Below are 21,719 nucleotides of genomic sequence, written 5' to 3'. Positions count from 1 at the left end.
ACACTTACAGAATTTATTTCCTAAGACTTTATTGTGTTCGGTTTGAAGGTTAAAACACATGTTGTAAGACATTGTAGAGGTTGCTTGAACCAGGCATTCTAGGGACAAGACCTGGAAAATCTTATAAACAATGATCATGGTCATGACCAGAGTAAAAAATCTTTGTTTATCTCCACATGGTTTCTATTACAACTTACCACTATGAAATTGTCAATATATATGTACATAAAAACACTCAATAAATAAAAACAACTGCCGTGGATGTGAAACAGAGCAAGGAAGGTACAAGGAGGTATGGAGGGAGAAAAAAGAAAGGAAAACAATGTAGTTATAATCTCAAAACTAAACAAAATAAACTTTTAAAAATATAGAATGAAAACTTGACATAGTAAACTTGGAAAGAAAAGCTCGAATAAAGAAATGCAGAACACGGCACAGTGTTTGGCCAAGAATTGCAGAAAGATGCCATAAACTGCAGGTTACAGCTCGACTTGTTCATTTTCATCAGTTTGTTTGTTTGTTTGTTTGTTTGTTTATTGTGACATTCTTACATGATTTCCCAGATGTGATTTCTGAGTCAGAATGAGAGAATATCCCATTTCAAAGTGGAAAAATAACTCTACAAAGTCCTGATTTCAAAACCTCGACCACTCCTGCACAGTAAAGTGGTTTGCCACAGACCTAAGCGGCTGGTCAGATAACCTTGCAATATAGCCATGATGGTTCTCCTGATGGTAAAAGCACTTGGATCCAGGCACTTCTTCTCTCCATTCTTCAGTGTAGCTCTGCAAAGGAGAAAATGAATGTCTGTGTATAACAGCCTCTCTGTCAGAACAGATGCATAAGAGGGAAGAAAGAGTGGAGAGGGGTTCCATAATGACAATAGCAGAACAAAGAATCAGGGACTTACATCACTTCTACTTTGTCACAGTGAGCTCTTGACCTGAACACATTCACAAGAGAGATAGAATGGACTGAGATTCCCGAGATTTCATTATTCTTACATCTGCAGTGTTGGTCCAGTTTATTAGCTGCATTGGAATGCAATATTTTAATTAATGACTATGCATTACTTTCCTAACATGTAAATTGAAGGCAATTGTCCCTCTTTCCCACAGACATTGTGAATATGGTCTGAAAATTTGAACGACAACGCTAGCAGATTGTTGTCCATAAACGAAATGCCTAGTCATTATACCTTCCAAACCCAGAAGCACTGATACAAACTGTATATATCCCCAAGCCCACACCATCAGCACCAAAAGACTCAGCACCTCTTGAATACAAAAAGAAAGGCAAGCAGCTTTCCACATTCATGCTTTCCCTGAATTTCACTTACATTTTCCAACTGTAAGGGGAGCCAGCCCAACGAGGAGCAGCAGCAGCAACACCTGTAGGTTTTGAAGTGGGCTGGCCCTGGTGGCAGGAGGATGTAGGTCTGAGTCTGAAACCATAGTGGAGAAGACAGAGCTAGAACTGGTTCCAGATCCAGAAGACTTGATGCAAGGATGAACTGCTGCCCCAGGAACACTGCTGCCATGTGGCTTTTACATGTCTCCAGACCTCTTTTTATACTGATGAAGAGGTGGGGAAGGGGAAGTGAGTGTATGTGGTTCATAACCATAAAAGGATGGTGAAGTTTGTATCCAACCCACATCAACCAGCAGGTTTAAAAATCTCAGTTAGCTACAAGTAGTGCATCAGTTCATCCACATTCTGCCTGCTGTGCTCTCTGTTTCTGACTCTTTCAGTTGCATAAGCCCCCGACTTAGAGGTAGACCTAGGCCAGAAACACTGTAAGCATTCTCTCTGTGGGAGCTAGGTAATCATGGGCCACACCTTTCTACAATGTAGTTTCGGGGGGGGCATGGTAGACTCCATGCATTCTTTCAGTCACAAGCATGTGGTCTTTGGGGAGAAAGCTTCTCTACTCTCACCAAATGACAAAGAGAGTGCCTGTGTTGGTTCTTGGTGGGTATCAGAGTTTGCAAGGCATGTGAGGTAAAATAATGAGTCACTTAGTATAAAGGATTCACTTTGGGTGTTAGTTTATGGGCTTCTCTCTGTTTTTATGTAAACTACCTTTTCAATTTCATCCAAGTAGTATAAATAAGAATTTCTTTACATAAAAAATTACTTGTTTCTACTGTAGGAGTAGACATGAATACCAAGACCAACATATTTGTTGTCTCTTTTATTTTAATGAAATAGTCATTTATTCTAGGCATATGAAAATTAAATATGTCCTTTCCACTTCACAGTTACTCCACACTAATGCTTTTCAGTGGTAACCATCTGTAGCTACAATTGCCTAACTGATATTTGGCATTTCTATTCTATATGCATTTATATGTATATATTTATGGAGATACACATTAAGTACATATGCACAGAAAGATTGTTCGGTACAGAGGCATGATTCTATAGGAGTCATTACAGATTTACTCAACTTCCAAAATTCAGCGTGAAATAGAATTTTTAACATTATTCATAAACTTTCATTTTCTGGCCACCACACACAAACTCTCCACATTTTTGACAGTGTTCATTGGCTTCACTGTACATTTTTCTCCATGTTTAACACTACTTAAACTTCTTTCCATGTTCAATAGCTAAGATTCCTTAATTCTTTGAGGGGGACTGTATGAAGAATCTTCTTAGGTGCAAGGACACTCAGTGTAGACCAAGCTGGCTTCAAACACACAGTGGTTCTCAATCTGTGGATTTTGACCTTTTGAGGGCCAAACAACCTATTCACAGGGTGCCACATCAGATATCCTGCAGAATATATACTTACATTGTAATAATAAAAGTGGCAAAATTACAGTTATGAAGTTGCAATGAAAGTAATTTATACTTGTGTGGTCACCACAACATGAGGAACTGAGCTAAAAGGTCACAGCATTAGGGAAGTTGAGAGTCACTAACTGATAAACTAGAATTGCTTTGATCCTCTGACTTCTGTCTGCCAGGTGTTAAGACTGCAGGCATGCCCATGATGACCTGCTTTAAGTCACTCAATAAATGCATCTTGTCACAAAAAAAGACATTGTCCTCAAGGTTCAGTAGGAGATAGCAACAAACTAATTGTCATGTAAATTTCACAAGCTTTATTAGTCAGCCTTGAGTTAAAACATCTAGTTGGTAGTTTCTGTTTATTCAGAAATATTAAATAACTATGATGCGCCAGACATTATAAAATTTTTATGTGACAGTAGTAATGGCTCATTGCTATGTCTATCATTTGAATGAACTCGGGGTTCTATGGTATATAAAATGTGAAGAGCAATGTTGATTCATTGTGAAAGTGTGTAAAAGTATCTTATAACAGCTATTCCATTAAAAGCAACTGGTTTGTATAAAATTATAATTTTTATGCAGAATAAAAAATGAAGAAATACAGAGTCTCTTAGCTTAAAAATAACTCTACAGCCTTTTTATAAATTAATCTTTCATTGCCACCCCAATGTTTTTTAAATGTGTGGTAAGTTATTTTATCTATTTTTCCTATAAGCCACTTTATAAATAGCAATCACTCCGGAAACAAGCAAGTTTCTATGACTCAAAATAAAACTTATCTGTTGGCTGGTTTTTTAAATGGCTACTGAAAGATTAATTGTACATTAAAACAAAGACACATTAGCTCTGCTCAACACAGAGTTCTGGACTGTGTGCTCTTTCAGATAGCTCTTTTAAGTACAGAGAGAATGAGAAAATCCTCTGAAAATCAGGTATAAGAGCAACTGGTGCAGAGGATGCTAAGGCCAGTAAACTTTTCCATTAGTTAAGGTTCCCTGGCTCACTGCGGAGAGAGGCAGCAAAAGAGGTTTTGGGTAAGCTGAAGGCAAATGTTTTCTTCCTACTGCTGAGCTGACTGAAACTGTGCAGATATCACAGCATTGACAATCACAGTACCTAAGTTTCTCCTCTCTGCCCAGAGGAAAGTGAAGATGAGGAGGGGTTTACAGGATGGAACATCATCCCAGACACTGCTACCCAGGAGCACTGCTACCTCTGCATGTGTTGAGCATCAGATCCATGGACATGTCTCAATTTCACTGTGTGGACAGTGTTTAAGGACACTGTAACCTGAGGCTACTTCAGAACCTGAGAAGCCTACTGGCTTCTCTCTGCTGCACTCTCTCGCTGCTCTACCCCAAGTCCACTTTTAATTTAGTGGCCTGGAATAATTCTTCTTCTTATGAAGGTTTGCTTTATTATTGCATTTGAGGTTTTGCTGTTGTCCTCTCCTCTGCTTTCTCTTTAGTAGAGATGGGTCTGGTTAACCAGTCACACACATCACTGAAAACTTAAAATGGCTGCCTCTAATTGGCTGGCTGTGCTGGCTGCTGGGACTTCTCACTACATAATCCTCTCTTTCTTCTTCTCTTCCCCTCTCTCTATCCATGCCTCTGTCCTCTCAAAAAAAAAAAAAAAAAAACCATTGTTTTGTGCTGACAAGATTGTTCTGTGGATAAAAACACTTGCCCCAAAGTCAAGTACCTCACAGTTGACCCCTAGAACCCATTTGGCAGGAGATGCCAACTCTCCCAAGTTGTCCCCTGACCTCCATGTTTGTGGGGCATGTGTGCCTCTTCACAGAATGAATAAATGTCATATTTAAAAAAAAAAAAAAAAAACCATTGCTTCCTGGTAAAACACTGCCTTTTCTATAAGAAGATTCAGTGAAGAGGCTGGATACTTACTTCATCATAATCATCCCCAGGTCACAAGGATCCTGTACAATGTCTGGTCTGCTGTGTAATGACATTGAATTGTCAAATGGCTTAGGGAGAACAATTGGTCATACATTTGATAATGCTGTTACATAAGAAATATATGACATAGAAATGTTGACATAGAAATGTGTCTATAAAGAGTACAGACTTTTCTCAAGTCATTTGACATATATTTAGAAATAAATCCTTAAAGTACTAACATCATTCAAATATAGTCGCAATATGCATGAATTGATAAACTATATGTGGGTTGTAATGTCCAGATCTCAGTTTTCTCACTGAGAATGGGAGTCTGAATCTGGACACTAGGACAGCAGCCATACTTCCAACATAGCCCTCAGTGCTCCCTAGTAAGGTAGGGGTCAAAGCAGCATGTAGGTGTCAGAACTGAGGAATGAATTGCTATGTAACTTGTCAAGGCTGCACACCTAGCAACATTCAGAAGTAGAATTGAAAGGCACTGTCCCTGGCTGTGAACTATACCCAAGCTCCAAAGGGGAGTGGCCAAGTGCTTTAGAGAAGAGATCCAACTCTTTCTTTTCATCCAGCTGAGAAGTAGATCAGGGAAAACCCTGCAAAGCAGTTTAGAAACAAGTTTATGAGGACACATTTCCCCAGTGGATATGTCTTGGCAGATGCTCTAAGTTGGTGCAACAAGATGCTGATATTGATATTTACAGAAACAAAATTTTAAACTTTTACTTTTCTGTCATTATTTCTGTCTTTGCTTTGGAGGTATGAATAGCCCCTCTTAGGGCACTAGTATTAATTCTTTGACTAACAGTGAATCGAGTGTCACCTGCCCCCTAAATCAGACACACACTGCAGTCTGTTTCTCTTCACTGGCTTAGTCACAGAGGCAACTAGAATTCCCCAGGTGCTTCTTCTGTGTGACAAAGTTCTTATTCCATGACATCCAGGAAGGGTTTTCAAGTTAAGTATGAGAGAGTTTACCCACAAAGATTCTTTTCCTCATGCAAGCATTAAAAACAATGTGAGAAATACAAAACCACTAGTCATATTTTACCATAAATCTGTCATACCTTCAGGAATTAAACGTGTCACACCCAGATGCAAGCAGAAGTCTGGCATACTGAACGAGGCACAGTACAAACTACAAATTGCCTGAGCCAAGGCAGGTACACAGACAATGTTAATCAACCACATATTTAAGGCCTAGTGACCTAGTGTGTATGAATTTCAGAGAGTGAAGGGAAGGAAACAGGACTTAGAGGTTAATGTGACCCATCCACAAGACAGACATATATAATACATCCTTAGAAGATGTTAGATTAATATCTCCAGATGTTTTCAAGTAGAAGAATCAAGTGGTAGTGAGGTGGAAACAGCTGTCACTGAAGCTTCTGTATAGACTGCACCTTGGTGATATACCCCAAACCATTTGTTCCTCATAGAGTGATGAGTTGGCAAACAGCCATGGCACCCAGCATTGCAAGGACAACACAAATTCCAGTGAGTCTGCAGTTTAGAAACAAATAAAACTTTTACTTTTCACATGTGGAGAAAAAATAACAACAAAATTATGCACATGACAAAGGAAAACTAATCAGTAGTGTTCCTTTATTCACGAAGTTATATTTCATCATCCAAGGGTATTTGCTATGTTTCCATTTATCTCTCTTGGGCACATAATCAGGAAGAGAGCATTCCCATAAAAAATGTTCAAAACACTGGAATGTAGAGTTCAAGTATTTCTGGCAGTCTGGTTTGTGTCTTGGTGTTTCCTACAACTCATGGGATAATAACATGTGTTATTTGAGACATTAAAGAAGCCACTGTTCAAGTTCAATGTGTTTTTCCTTTTATTTTTATTTTTGTCACTTAGAAGTATTTTCTACTTTCCTATATCACTAAAATCTTGTAAGGAAAGGCATAGTATTAAGACTTTGTTAAGCTGTGTTATTTTTTTGACTCTACTCCTTGTCTTCCTCTCTATCTCTTACACAGATACATCAGCATATGATAGTAGAAAATATATCAGTTGAGTTGATATTTTATATGCATTGAGGGAGATTCATTGTAAATAAAAGCAAGGTTTTTATATAGCTAATAGCATATTAATACACACCAGTATATGAAAATACATACCAATGTTAGTGTGTATACCACTTTACTTGTAGCAGGTATGTATTTGTATGTGAGTTACACTAGTATTCTTTGCTGTTCCTAAAAAATGGGCTATTTCTACAAATGACTATCTTGTGCTGGAGAGAGAAGCAGGTTTCTTTGGCCTTGATCCTGGGTCTATTTAAATATGTACTGTGCCCTAAGCACTGTCTTAGGAACTGCAGTGAACATGACAGATACTGCCCCTACTCTCACGAAGATCACAGTGTTTGACTAAATAGACACTAAATACTTTTGCATACAAAATGTTACAAAGGAAAATGGAAAACCCTATGTGAAAACCCTATGAGAAAACAAAAAGGAGCCCTAATCTGCTGGGGTATGGGGGAGAGCTCAAGTTTTGTTTTTGTTTTTGTTTTTTTGTTTTTTTTCCAGTGAGAAAGGATTGAAGTCTGTCATGTGACTTTACCTGGCAATATTGATAAATAGAAATATTAAAAAAAAAATAGCGGCCAAGGAATGTGGCTCAGTGGCAGAACACTTGCTTAGCATACATGATGCTCAAAGTTCCTCTGAGATAGAGCCTGAGAGAGGAGGGTGGGGATATAGTAAAACATTTACTAGGAGATCAGACTTATCACTTTTCTTTGTTGCAGACAATAGTGAAGTTTTAAAAAATAGTTTGTGTCAAACCCTTTTTCACCTCACACTTTTGGTGCTGCTGGTGTTAAACACATTCACTATGAAGTAAATGACCATTGCTTGCATAATTTACTTTCTATGCCTTTATTGTGTTCGGTTTTAAGGTTAAAACACATGTTGTAAGACATTGCAGAGGTTGCTTGGGAACCAGGCATTCTAGGGATAAGACACTGGAAAAAGTCTTATAAACAATGATCATGGACATGACCAGAGTAAAAGCGCTTCTGCTTGGCTCCACGTGATTTCTATTATAATTGGCCACCGTGAAATTTGTCAATATAAGTGTATATGACAATGCTTAATTAAAAAAAAAAAGCAGCCATGGATGTGAAACAGAGCATGAAGGGAACAAGAAAGGGTTTGGAGGGAGAAAAAAGAAGGGGAAACAATGTAATTATAATCTCAAAACTAAAATAAATCATTTTTTTAATATAGAATGAAAACTTGACATAGTACAATTGGAAAGAAAAGCTCAAATAAAGAAATGCAGAACACGGCACAGTGTTTGGCCAAGAATGGCAGAAATATACCATAAATTGCAGGTTACAACGTGGCTTGCTCATTTTCATCATTGTTTGTTTGTTTATTGTGACATGCTTTAACATGATTTCCCAGATGTGATTTCTGAGTCAGAATGAGAGAATATCCCAATTTCAAAGTGGAAAATAACTCTACAAAGTCCTGATTTCAAAACCTCGACCACTCCTGCACAGTAAAGTGGTTTGCCACAGACAAAGCATTTGGTCAGTAACCATTCAATATTTTCATGACAATTTTCTTGATGACAGGGGCAGTTGGGTCCAGGCACCTTTCCTCTCCATTCTTCAGTGTGGCTCTGCAAAGGAGAAAATGACTGTCTGAGTATAACAGCCTCTCTGTCAGAACAGATTCCTGAGGAGGGAGTGGAGAGGGTTCCATAATGACAACAGCAGAACAAAGATTCAGAGACTTACATCGCTTCCAAGTTGGCACAGTGAACTCCTGGCCTGAACACATTCACGGAGGCAATAGAACTGAGTGGGATTCCAGAAGCTGTTTTTGGACATCTGCAGCGCAGTTCGATATATGGTTCCATGTCATTAGCTATATTGGAGCACAAGACTTAGTGACTATGCATTATTTTCCTCACTTTCCTAACGTGTAAATTGAAGGCAATTGTCCCTCTTTAACACAGACATTGTGAATATGATCAGTAAACCTTGAATGGAAAGCCTAGCCAATTGTCTTCCACATACAAAATGCCCACAAGTATGTTTTAAAATTCTTAGTCATTACATCCTCTAAACCCAGAAGCACTGATACAATCTGTGCATATCCACAAGGCCCACCATCAGTACCACAAACCTCTTGAATACAAAAGAAAGGCAAGCAGCTTTCCACATTCATCTTTCCCTGAATTTCACTTACATTTTCCAACTGTAAGGGGAGCCAGCCCAACGAGGAGCAGCAGCAGCAACACCTGTAGGTTTTGAAGTGGGCTGGCCCTGGTGCAGGAGGATGTAGGTCTGAGTCTGAAAGCCATAGTGGAGAAGACAGAGCTAGAACTGTTTCCAGATCCAGAAGACTTGATGCAAGGATGAACTGCTGCCCAGAACACTGCTGCCATGTGGCTTTACATGTCTCCAGACCTCTTTTTATACTGATGAAGAGGTGGGGAAGGGGAAGTGAGTGTATGTGGTTCATAACCATAAAAGGATGGTGAAGTTGTGTCCAACCCACATCAACCAGACAGGTTAAAAAATCCTGCAGAGTTAGCTACAAGTAGTGCATCAGTTCATCCACATTCCTGCTGGTGCTCTCTGTTTCTGACTCTTTCAGTTGCATAAGCCCCCGACTTAGAGGTAAGACCTAGGCCAGAACACTGTAAGCATTCTCTCTGTGTGAGCAGGTAATCATGGGCCACACCTTTTCTACAATGTAGTTTCGGGGCATGGTAGACTCCATGCATTCTTTCAGTCACAAGCATGTGGTCTTTGGGAAGAAGCTTCTCTACTCTCACCAAATGACAAAGAGAGTGCCTGTGTTGGTTCTTGGTGGGTATCAGAGTTTGCAAGGCATGTGAGGTAAAATAATGAGTCACTTAGTATAAAGGATTCACTTTGGGTGTTAGTTTATGGGCTTCTCTCTGTTTTTATGTAAACTACCTTTTTCAATTTCATCCAAGTAGTATAAATAAGAATTTCTTTACATAAAAAATTACTTGTTTCTACTGTAGGAGTAGACATGAATACCAAGACCAACATATTTGTTGTCTCTTTTATTTTAATGAAATAGTCATTTATTCTAGGCATATGAAAATTAAATATGTCCTTTCCACTTCACAGTTACTCCACACTAATGCTTTTCAGTGGTAGCCATCTGTAGCTACAATTGCCTAACTGATATTTGGCATTTCTATTCTATACACATTTATATGTATATATTTATGGAGATACACATTAAGTACATATGCACAGAAAGATTGTTCTGTACAGAGGCATGATTCTATAGGAGTCATTACAGATTTACTCAACTTCCAAAATTCAGCGTGAAATAGAATTTTTAACATTATTCATAAACTTTCATTTTCTGGCCACCACACAAAACTCTCCACATTTTTGACAGTGTTCATTGGCTTCACTGTACATTTTTCTCTATGTTTAACACTACTTAAACTTCTTTTCCATGTTCAATAGCTAAGATTCCTTTAATTCTTTGAGGGGGACTGTATGAAGAATCTTCTTAGGTTCAAGGACACTCAGTGTAGACCAAGCTGGCTTCAAACACACAGTGGTTCTCAACCTGTGGATTTTGACCTTTTGAGGGCCAAACAACCTATTCACAGGGTGGCACATCAGATATCCTGCAGAATATATACTTACATTGTAATAATAAAAGTGGCAAAATTACAGTTATGAAGTTACAATGAAAATAATTGTATGGTTGGGGGTCACTACAACATAAGGAACTGAGGTAAAGTGTCACAGCCTTAGGAAAGTTGAGAACCACTGCTCCATAGCCTAAGATAGCTTTGAATATATTATTATTATCATTATTATTATTATTATTATTATTATCATTATCCTTCTTCTTCTTCTTCTTCTTCTTCTTCTTCTTCTTCTTCTTCATCATCATCCTCTTCCTCTTCCTCTTCTTCTTCCTCTTTGTCTGCTTCTGTTCTGCTTCTGCTTCTGCTTCTGCTTCTGCTTCTTCTTATTCTCTGTCTCCCAAGTGCTAAAACTACAGGCATGTCCCAGGATGACCTGCTTTAAGTCAATCAACAAATGCATCTTGTCACATATTGTCATCAAGGTTCAGAAAGATATATAAACAAATTAATTGTCAGGTAACATTTACAAGCTTTTTTAGTCAGCCTTGAGATCAAACATCTATTTGGTAGTTTCTGTTTACTCAAAAATATTAAGTAATTATTATGTATCAGACATTGTAAAACTCTTGTGTGACTTATACATTTAACTTTTGTTTTCTCAAGAAAAAAATTAAAATATTTGCCCAAGGTGTTGGGATTTAGTAATACTCTATTTTCACTAGCGGAACTACTACTGTTCATTGCTATGCATATCATTTGAATAAACCCCTTCTGTTTCCATGGTATATAAATTATAAAGAGCAATGTTGATTGATTCTGAAAAAGTGTAAAATGTATTTTATAATGGCTATTCCATTAAAAGCAGCTGGTTTGTATAAAATTATAATTTTTATGCATAATAGAAAATGAAGAGATAGCAGATTCTCTTAGCTTTACAATAACTTTATAGACATTTTTATTAATCTGTAATTGCCACCCCCATGTTTTTTAAAAGTGTGGTAAGTTATTTTATCTATTTTTCCTATAAGCCACTTTATAAATAGCAATCACTCCGGAAACAAGCAAGTTTCTATGACTCAAAATAAAACTTATCTGTTGGCTGGTTTTTTTAATGGCTACTGGAAGATTAATTATACATTAAAACAAAGACACATTAGCTCTGCTCAACACAGAGTCCTGGACTGTGTGCTCTTTCAGATGGCTCTTTTAAGTCCAGAGAGAATGAGAAAATCCTCTGAAAATCAGGTATAAGAGCAACTGGTGCAGAGGATGCTAAGGCCAGTAAACTTTTCCATTAGTTAAGGTTCCCTGGCTCACTGTGGAGAGAGGCAGCAAAAGAGGTTTTGGGTAAGCTGAAGGCAAATGTTTTCTTCCTACTGCTGAGCTGACTGAAACTGTGCAGATATCACAGCATTGACAATCACAGTACCTAAGTTTCTCCTCTCTGTCCAGAGGGAAGTGAAGATGAGGAGGGGTTTACAGGATGGAGCATCATCCCAGATACTGCTACCCAGGAGCATTGCTACCTCTGCATGTGTTGAGCATCAGATCCATGGACACGACTCAATTTCACTATGTGGACAGTGTTTAAGGACACTGTAACCTGAGGCTACTTCAGAACCTGAGAAACCTACTGGCTTCTCTCTGCTGCACTCTCTTGCTGCTCTACCCCAAGTCCACTTTTAATTTAGTGGCCTGGAATAATTCTTCTTCTTATGAAGGTTTGCTTTATTATTGCATTTGAGGTTTTGCTGTTGTCCTCTCCTCTGCTTTCTCTTTAGTAGAGATGTGGTTAACCAGCCACACACATCACTGAAAACTTAAAATGGCTGCCTCTAATTGGCTGGCTGTGCTGGCTGCTGGGACTTCTCACTACATAATCCTCTCTTCTTCTCTTCCCCTCTCTCTATCCATGCCTCTGTCCTCAAAAAAAAAAAAAAAAAAAAAAAAAAAAAAAAAAAAAAAAAAAAAAAAAAAAAAAAAACACCATTGTTTTGTGCTGACAAGATTGTTCTGTGGATAAAAACACTTGCCCCAAAGTCAAGTACCTCACAGTTGACCCCTAGAACCCATTTGGCAGGAGATGCCAACTCTCCCAAGTTGTCCCCTGACCTCCATGTTTGTGGGGCATGTGTGCCTCTTCACAGAATGAATAAATGTCATATTTTTAAAAAAACAAAAAAAACATTGCTTCCTGGTAAAACACTGCCTTTTCTATAAGAAGATTCAGTGAAGAGGCTGGATACTTACTTCATCATAATCATCCCCAGGTCACAAGGATCCTGTACAATGTCTGGTCTGCTGTGTAATGACATTGAATTGTCAAATGGCTTAGGGAGAACAATTGGTCATACATTTGATAATGCTGTTACATAAGAAATATAAAATGTTGACATAGAAATGTGTCTATAAAGAGTACAGACTTTTCTCAAGTCATTTGACATATATTTAGAAATAAATCCTTAAAGTACTAACATCATTCAAATATAGTCGCAATATGCATGAATTGATAAACTATATGTGGGTTGTAATGTCCAGATCTCAGTTTTCTCACTGAGAATGGGAGTCTGAATCTGAACACTAGGACAGCAGCCATACTTCCAACATAGCCCTCAGTGCTCCCTAGTAAGGTAGGGGTCAAAGCAGCATGTAGGTGTCAGAACTGAGGAATGAATTGCTATGTAACTTGTCAAGGCTGCACACCTAGCAACATTCAGAAGTAGAATTGAAAGGCACTGTCCCTGGCTGTGAACTATACCCAAGCTCCAAAGGGGAGTGGCCAAGTGCTTTAGAGAAGAGATCCAACTCTTTCTTTTCATCCAGCTGAGAAGTAGATCAGGGAAACCCTGCAAAGCAGTTTAGAAACAAGTTTATGAGGACACATTTCCCCAGTGGATATGTCTTGGCAGATGCTCTAAGTTGGTGCAACAAGATGCTGATATTGATATTTACAGAAACAAAATTTTAAACTTTTACTTTTCTGTCATTATTTCTGTCTTTGCTTTGGAGGTATGAATAGCCCCTCTTAGGGCACTAGTATTAATTCTTTGACTAACAGTGAATCGAGTGTCACCTGCCCCCTAAATCAGACACACACTGCAGTCTGTTTCTCTTCACTGGCTTAGTCACAGAGGCAACTAGAATTCCCCAGGTGCTTCTTCTGTGTGACAAAGTTCTTATTCCATGACATCCAGGAAGGGTTTTCAAGTTAAGTATGAGAGAGTTTACCCACAAAGATTCTTTTCCTCATGCAAGCATTAAAAACAATGTGAGAAATACAAAACCACTAGTCATATTTTACCATAAATCTGTCATACCTTCAGGAATTAAACGTGTCACACCCAGATGCAAGCAGAAGTCTGGCATACTGAACGAGGCACAGTACAAACTACAAATTGCCTGAGCCAAGGCAGGTACACAGACAATGTTAATCAACCACATATTTAAGGCCTAGTGACCTAGTGTGTATGAATTTCAGAGAGTGAAGGGAAGGAAACAGGACTTAGAGGTTAATGTGACCCATCCACAAGACAGACATATATAATACATCCTTAGAAGATGTTAGATTAATATCTCCAGATGTTTTCAAGTAGAAGAATCAAGTGGTAGTGAGGTGGAAACAGCTGTCACTGAAGCTTCTGTATAGACTGCACCTTGGTGATATACCCCAAACCATTTGTTCCTCATAGAGTGATGAGTTGGCAAACAGCCATGGCACCCAGCATTGCATTTTTTCAGTTGATATTTTATATGCATTGTGAGAGATTCAATGTAAAGAAAAGCACGGTTTTTATATATATAATAACACATTAATACACACCAGTATATGAAAATACATACCAATGTTAGTGTGTATACCACTTTAATTGTAGCAGGTATGTATTTGTGTGTGAGTTACACTAGTATTCTTTGCTGTTCCTAAAAAATGGACTATTTCTACAAATGACTATCTAGTCCTGGAGAGAGAACCAGGTTTCTTTGGCCTTGATCCTGGGTCTATTTAAATATGTACTGTGCCCTAAGCACTGTCTTAGGAACTGCAGTAAACATGACAGATACTGCCCCTACTCTCATGTGATGTTGGACTAAGCAGACACTAAACACTTTTGCATACAAAACATTACAAAGGAAAAACGGAAAACCCTATGAGAAAACAAAAAGGAGCCCTAATATGCTGGGGGATGGGGGAGAGCCTGTTTGGTTTTGTTTGTTTGTTTGTTTGTTTGTTGTTTGTTTTGGGGTTTTTTTGGAAGTAAGATAAAAGATTGAAGTCTGTCAGGTAAAGTCTAGGGGGAGTTTTCTCGTAGACAGAAAGAAACGAGGCAAGTGTCAACCATGAACCAGATTACTGATTTTAGGACAGCATCCAATAACTTGGGTTAGGATGTTATTACCTCCTGTAGTCAATCTGTGATGTACACTGGGGATACACAGAAAGGTAGAATTCTGTACTTGCTTTAGGGGAGTTCTCTGTAGATTAGGATGGAGAAACCCATACACAGACAATAACAAAGCAACAGTTGTTGTAACTCAGTCTATCTAGTTCCCAAAAGATACTGAGCTGGGGATGGCCAGGAAACATATCCTGAGAGGTATTACTGGAGCTAAACTGTGAATTTGCTCTTCTGGACAAAAGAGGAGGAGCAAGGTAGAGCCATAGCAAATGAGACAGAGTGAGCCAGGCTAGAGAACCAAATGCCCAACAGCACAGAGTGTGAAAGAGATGCAAAGCTTGAGAAGAACAACATAAGAGGAGACACAGCCTTACTTACTGGGCTTTTGTGACATTTATTTTATGTCTAGGAAATTCGGAGTGTGCCAATTAGCTCCCTGTCACTGGAACAATGTCTTCTAAAGTGAACTTTAAATAGGTAAAAGGAGGAAAACTCTATTTGGCACCTAGTGTTGAAGATTTGAGGTCTTTTTTCATGATGAATCAGTCTTAAGGATTTCTCTGTCAAGAGTGCAGAGGGCAGGAACCTTTCCACCCATGTGGGTTGTGTGGGAGAACAGAAATCAAGGGGCTAGGGTCCGCACCTCCCCTAGAAAGTTATGATTTAAATCCCCATCTAGGCCTCAACTCCCAGAGTTTCTACTGCTCCCCAAGGCACCAAGCTGGGGCCTCCACCTTTTATGTATGAACCCCTGGAACTCACCTGAGAGCTGAACTACAGTGGAGAGCTGGTCAAGGATTTAAGATGGGGAAGTCTAAGCATATTTGTTTTTTTCTAAGGTCCCCAGAGGCTACTGATGGCCTGGAGGGGTAGCCAAAGGGGGGATGAGTAAAGCCTATCAGGAGCAGGGTGGTCTAGTGGGGTGGGGGTAGGGGATGGGGACCTCCTCTTGGAGACAGGGTGGGGAGGAGGTTGGGATGAAAACAGTTAGAGGGTGGACCAAGAGGGAATAAGATAGAAGAGGAAGAAGAAGGAGGAAGAAGAGGAAGAAGAAGAGGAAGAAGAGGAGGAGGAGGAGGAAGAGGAGGAGGAAGAGGAGGAGGAAGAGGAGGAGGAAGAGGAGGAGGAAGAGGAGGAGGAAGAGGAGGAGGAAGAGGAGGAGAGAGGAAGAGGAGGAGGAAGAGGAGGAGGAAGAGGAGGAGAAGGAGAAGGAGAAGGAGAAGGAGAAGGAGAAGGAGAAGGAGAAGGAGAAGGAGAAGGAGAATTAAATAAAAATGTTTTTAAAAGAAAGAAAAATAAATGGTGCAAGGAATTAAGGAATTAGGGGAACAGATCTTTTGGCAAAGCAGGGAACTGTAGAGCTAACTTTGTGAATAATGTAGAATTTAGAATAATGATATTCACCATCACAAGAAATCAGAAACAACATGAATGAAATTTAGAGATACTTTATTTTTCTCAAAAAAAGTAGTATAAACAAGTGAGGCACTTTAAAACGTACAGTCTTAAAATAATGGATTGCTGCATTCATTAATTTCCTTATAACAAAGCAAACTCTATAAAACACATACTACAGACACCTAAATATCTCCACAATGCATATTAAAACATGTTAGGTATGGTTTCAAAACTCTAAGACTATAGATATTTGTTGAAGTTTCACTCACTAGAAATAACTTTTAATTTTTTTTTTAATGAAACTAGGTAAGGAATTTACTTGCTTACCTTCTTCGTCTATCTAAAATATATACTTCGTGGCCCAAATAGTAATACTAATAAACTAGTTAATAAATAGTGTACAGTTTCATGAGTAAGTCATGACATTATGCCATACTAAGAAGACATCAGATGTCTAAAATTATAAGATGAGAACACATTGATCCTTCTAGAACTTACATATTTTAAAATTCTAAATAAGGAAATGCATTCTACACAGGTTTCTGCATGACATAGCAGCTTTCTAAAACCATAAAAGTTATATGCCACTCCAGGCTCAGATGTAAGAAAACTCCTTAATACACCCAAAAAAACAACAGTAAAAGAGGTTCCCATTTTATTAGAGAGAGGAGAGGGTGTCTTCATCAACAGCTTCTAACTGAACCTCATTCGTCTGTTAAAGCCACAGTCTTCTCATGAACATTAAAAAGGCACTATACACACACACACACACACACACACACACACACACACACACACACACATACTGGAGACACAATGCAATAGTCACCTTCAACTCAAGACATTTTGAAAGGTTAACAATCAATGATTCTTGACTTACACACTAAAGTACCACAATTTCTAATAGTGTAATCGATAGGAAAGAATAGGAATTATTCTACTAAATACACTCATAAGATAAGCAGGAAGCTTCAGGGACAACGGTTTCCCTTTTCTCATCAAAGCAGGGAGTTCATAAAGAAAACCAATAGGTGGAGAGAATCATCCTTTCCTTCTTGTCTTCACTGGGGACAGAATCCCAAAAAAATCTTTCTATTGACTACTGGCCGTTCTTTTCACTGCAAGTGCATTCCGCTTAGTTTTCTTTTTTTCACTGTTGAGAAAAGAATTATATTAGTAACTAACGTTCTTCAGTTTATCCTAACACACACACACACACACACACACACACACACACACACACACACACACACACACACACTGAGGAATGAGTTCTGGGTTATTGCAACATCCCAGGATAACAACTTTCCTTTCTGAATCCTTTTATTCTAAACCCAGTTTAGAATGTGATACTGGAATCTCAACTCACACAGGGAGAATAAACGACCTTGCCCGCTGCAGAGACTAAGAAACCTCAAAGACCAAGATAGCAAGTACCTGTCCAATATTTTCTGAATGATTTTCTTTATTAAAGGAGCTTCTGGGTCCAGACAGACATCCTGCTGGTTCTTCAGCTTAGCTCTGAGGAGGGAAAACAAAGAGGATGCACAGGTGAGCCCGGGTGACTGAAGACCCCAGGGTAGGAGAGTCCTAAACTTCCATCTCCCAAGATCACCTGCACCCAGAGCACAATCAGAACTCACATGACTTCCACCGTGGGGCACTGTGGACCTGCCGGGATCACCTCCAAATTAGCGATCATTTTGGGATTAATTCTTGGAGTTACGGTTAAGCAAACACAACGCAGCTCAGTTGCAGCGGCTACGGCTGAGGAAGGAGCAGCTGCGGAGGAGACAAGAGTATAAGAGGGTGCTGAAAGAGCCCTTTCCCCGCTCCTGGGACCAGTTAACTGCGATGGCCCGCTGGAGTGTGTCAGGCACCCTGTGCCACACAGGTGCTGCGCCCTCACCTTCAGCTAGATGCTGCGGCAGTGTGAGCAGCAACAGAAATGCCAGCAGCGTAAATGGCGAGCTGGAACGGCTAAGGATGCGGGCGGAGCTGCGGAGCTGGAGGTTCATTGTGGACAAGATCCGGGACCTGGGAGCACAAGTTCAGGATATGCTGGAGGAGGTGTGGAGTTTGGGGCTCTGTAGAGCACTTTGGTGTTCTCAAACCCGCTGCACTCCTTTTATCTCTTTCTTCAGGCAGGAAACTGGAGCTTGAAGATGCTGGGGAAATTCCCTGGACTTGAAGTTAGGGGATGGGGGTGGGGGGGGGGCTCAGAGGGGCTGGGCAATGGGATTGGGGCAGGAGGATGGCTAGGAGGAGTGGCCCTTTGCCAAATCAGAGAATCTTGTAGTCCCGCCCCAGGAGCAGAAGGCTGCTGCTCCGGATCAGACTCCTATAGGAGACCTCTCACTAAAGCAGGCTTGAGCTGCAAGGAGGACAGAACTCTGAGGATACCCTTATTTTCCTTATAGGAAGACTGGAGCCAAAGGAAGGAATTTTGACTTTAGAAAACCTTCCACAGGTCTTTAACTGTTATTACTACAAACACTATCGTTGGCACCTGGGAGATGGCTCAGCACTTAAGAGAACTGCTAGCTGTTGCAGAGGACCAGGGTTTGGCTCCCCCCAGAATCACATTGTGGCTCACAAGCCATCTTTTGGCTTCCTTGGAGCATCTGTATCTACTTGGTACACATACAGATAAGCAGACATACACACATGCTTATAAATAAAAATACATTTGAAATGTGTGTTTAAAAAAATAAAGACTATTTTTATTCAGGAAAAGTAATCCTTGACTAGAACTTTAAAAAAAAAAAATCTTGCCCTCTCCTTGTGGGTTACTTAATGATTCTTTGGGATTCTGCCAACTTTGAAAGCCAAGAAACTATAAAAGTGTTTTTACTTCCACTTAAACCAGTGGCAGGAATGGCCTTGAAAAGAAAAGCTGCTTACTGGAAGCCCCGTGCTTGTCATTGTTTGGGTTAATAAACAACTTCACAGATGACCCAGCAAATTGCTTCGGGAGGAAGATAAATACTTTGCACCTGGCAGTTCCCTTTGCTCTTCTGTTAGGAGCAGTCCTGTTCTTCATCTGAGTAAGATGCTTGGATACTGAAGCAACCAGGGGTTCCTGCTGTGCTTTCTAGCGTGGTTCCTCTACCACATGGGAGTTTTGACAGTTTGTTGAAGCTAAGGGAGGTCAATGCAGCTGAGGGACTCGCCTGTGGGACTCATCTGTGAGTTTGGTGCATGGGTTTGATTCAATTTGCCATCAAGACAGCATCCATTCTGACTCCCTTCAAGCAACTTCTTGAAGTAAGGAGGGAGAGATGAATTCCCCAAAGGCTTTGGGGAATTTTCAGCTGATCAGTGGAAGTTAAGGATGCTCTAGAGCCTGGAGGGACCACCTGATGAACAAAGATGAGATGACTTCCTGTAACTAAAGGCCTTCACACCAAGGCAGTCATGGGTTATAACATTAAGGGGGTGCACTGGCTTTCTTTATAGAGATTTAACAGATATCCTCTGGATGGTTCTCAAAACCTTTGGCCACATAGTAGGCTGGCAGTGGAAGTCTGTAAACACACAGCCTCACAAATAGAGTCCTGGAAAGAAATTGTTTTTCTTGTCCCCCTGTAACCATGGAAACCGCCATCAACTCCACTCATCTTTTTTGGAATAAGAACACCTCCATTGCTGAGCAGGAAGTGGTATTAGACTTTTGAACTTACATTCTGGAAAGAAACTGAGTCTAGGTGAAGGAAGTTGGGAGGTTTGGTGAGTGTATTGTGAGAAGCTAATGGGAAGTTGTGAGTCCACCTGCTTCCTGATACCATCAGCATCATACCTGACTCAACAAATGTAAGCCTTCATCCCTCTGGGGAGTGTCATTAACAAATGTAAGCCTTCATCCCTCTGGGGAGTGTCAACCTGTAACAAGCAGCCCATAGACTTATTAAATTGGCCATTTAGAGATTAAGATATACCTACAGGCAAAAGATAGGCTTAATTTCAAATTTTTAAAATGTAGCATTAAAGACATTGAGCAATTAAACTTACCCACAGAGAATAAACCACATTATGCTAAGACTTCATGAAAAATAAAGTTTAGTGATACAAGCTACTGAGTATTTAGGGTGTATGTACACACGTGCACACACACGTACCAAATTAGTTCCAAATAGCATATTTTAAATATAACTGAGCATACAAATTAGTTTTGGCATGAAGTGATAAGACTGGGTAATAGCTACAAAATGAGAGTGTCAACTTCCCCTGACACTATTCTAGGTGTGCATCTCATGGGGGTTGCTCCCTGCACCTATTTATTATTGGTTACTTATAGAATGGAAAAAGCAAAAGAAAAGGCATCTGTGGCTGGCACTCTGGTAATAGAAAATCCACTCTGTAAAGGAGACTGTTTTGTTGCCAAACCTAATCAGGAAGCAATATGTAACCTAAGCTGGCTTGGTATTGAAATTGTTCTGGCCCACTGTAATGCTTGGCTCCTGTGTAGGCATCTTTGACATTGATTTATGTAAGGACATGGAAAGATGTAGGTGGCAAAAGATTCTTTGAGTTTGAGAATGACGCCATTAACACTCAGTGGGTACAAGGTATTTAAAATAATTAACGTTTATGTTGCCAATTTAAAGTCAGTTGTATCAACCCCACTGCATCCAAGTAGCAGAAGAAAGCTGGGTTACTTATTCCCAACAATAATAAAGCAATCAATAAACCTACGGTCAGCCTTATAGCCCTGAATGTTTTTGATTATAATATAATTTTAGTTGAATACCACAGTTATTTAATATGACTGAAAACACTTGAAATGGCCTGCAGCATCAAACCGCATTCATGCCTCATACTGATAATTCTTTGAAACAAATGAGAGAAGCTTTCTTCACTCTTAATTAGTTACAGAAATCAAGGCCAGTAAAAAAAAAAATTAAAAAATTAAATGCAGACTTGGAAGTTGAGCCACTTAGCCAATCTGTTACCAGAATGTTTTAATGGTTTCCAGGCTCCAAACTACATTTTTTAAAAATAGTTGTTAGCACACATCCCCCAGGGACTCTCCATAATCTCGCTAACCACTGACTTGCACTGCCGAATGGTACTTTTAAAACCATTGAATTCCCCAGTCTAGCTCTGTGTGTCTTTGAGGGGCTCAATAATATCAAGGTCCCAAAGACTTCCAACTAACCTCAAACGTTCCCCCTTTTAATATGACTGAACCAAAGTCATATTAAAAGTCAACCAAAAATGCTTTTCTGACAAAGCCATCTGAACATCCCCCTTTCATCTGTGGTCATTGAGCATCTGCTATTCTGACTATAACTGCTTTGTGAAACAGTTTATAATCCCCCATTAATGCAGCTTCTGCCTTTCTTCTGTCCTCTGTGTGTTCTACAATCAAGGTTGGTGCTTTCTATTCCTCTGATAACCTGTTGTGTTTTAAGTTCATTACTGAGTGGTCTGTGAGGATCTGACAATATGGAATGCAGGTCATCTTATACTGTTCTGAACTTTCACAGAAGACCTTAAAATTAGAGAGAGAGAAAAAAAAAGACAACTGTGTTCTTAATCCCCCTACTTTTAGAACCCGGCTACTTTTGTTTGGCTTACTGTCACATT

The 21,719-nt window shown here is 39.6% G+C and overlaps 2 protein-coding genes and 1 pseudogene across 3 annotated transcripts; all 3 read right to left on the bottom strand.

Moving 5' to 3' along the window:
* Positions 1-507: 507 nt before the first annotated feature.
* Positions 508-7,586, bottom strand: LOC117712447 (platelet basic protein-like; annotated as a pseudogene). Its single transcript, XR_013111557.1, has 4 exons — positions 7,536-7,586; positions 1,340-1,470; positions 911-1,031; positions 508-785 (listed from the first exon to the last, which is right to left on the bottom strand). The product of XR_013111557.1 is annotated as a platelet basic protein-like (transcript).
* LOC117712854 (platelet basic protein-like) lies at positions 6,304-9,155 on the bottom strand. Its single transcript, XM_034509055.2, has 3 exons — positions 8,937-9,155; positions 8,483-8,612; positions 6,304-8,364 (listed from the first exon to the last, which is right to left on the bottom strand). Exons 1-3 carry the CDS (start codon positions 9,133-9,135, stop codon positions 8,274-8,276), a joined length of 420 nt encoding a protein of 139 aa, XP_034364946.2. The 5' UTR covers positions 9,136-9,155; the 3' UTR covers positions 6,304-8,273.
* A 7,009-nt stretch (positions 9,156-16,164) lies between these two features.
* Positions 16,165-18,278, bottom strand: LOC117712853 (C-X-C motif chemokine 5-like). The gene is made up of 4 exons (XM_034509054.2): positions 18,040-18,278; positions 17,774-17,912; positions 17,568-17,651; positions 16,165-17,283 (listed from the first exon to the last, which is right to left on the bottom strand). Exons 1-4 carry the CDS (start codon positions 18,146-18,148, stop codon positions 17,223-17,225), a joined length of 393 nt encoding a protein of 130 aa, XP_034364945.1. The 5' UTR covers positions 18,149-18,278; the 3' UTR covers positions 16,165-17,222.
* Positions 18,279-21,719: the final 3,441 nt, after the last annotated feature.

The sequence above is a fragment of the Arvicanthis niloticus genome, chromosome 7 (genome assembly GCF_011762505.2).
Source record: "Arvicanthis niloticus isolate mArvNil1 chromosome 7, mArvNil1.pat.X, whole genome shotgun sequence".
In the NCBI taxonomy this organism is placed as follows: domain Eukaryota; kingdom Metazoa; phylum Chordata; class Mammalia; order Rodentia; family Muridae; genus Arvicanthis; species Arvicanthis niloticus.
The sequence above is the reverse complement of the archived record's forward strand: the minus strand, read 5'-3'. Positions and strand labels throughout refer to the sequence as shown.

Coding starts and splice junctions, on each gene's coding strand:
- LOC117712854 (XM_034509055.2), bottom strand. CDS start 9,135: ATGGCAGCAGTGTTCTGGGCAGCAGTTCATCCTTGCATCAAGTCTTCT. Junction 8,613..8,936: donor TCCCCTTACAGTTGGAAAAT/GTAAGTGAAATT, acceptor GCTCCAATATAG/CTAATGACATGGAACCATAT. Junction 8,365..8,482: donor TGTGCCAACTTGGAAGCGAT/GTAAGTCTCTGA, acceptor TCTCCTTTGCAG/AGCCACACTGAAGAATGGAG.
- LOC117712853 (XM_034509054.2), bottom strand. CDS start 18,148: ATGAACCTCCAGCTCCGCAGCTCCGCCCGCATCCTTAGCCGTTCCAGC. Junction 17,913..18,039: donor GCCGCAGCATCTAGCTGAAG/GTGAGGGCGCAG, acceptor TCTCCTCCGCAG/CTGCTCCTTCCTCAGCCGTA. Junction 17,652..17,773: donor TGCCCCACGGTGGAAGTCAT/GTGAGTTCTGAT, acceptor TTCCCTCCTCAG/AGCTAAGCTGAAGAACCAGC.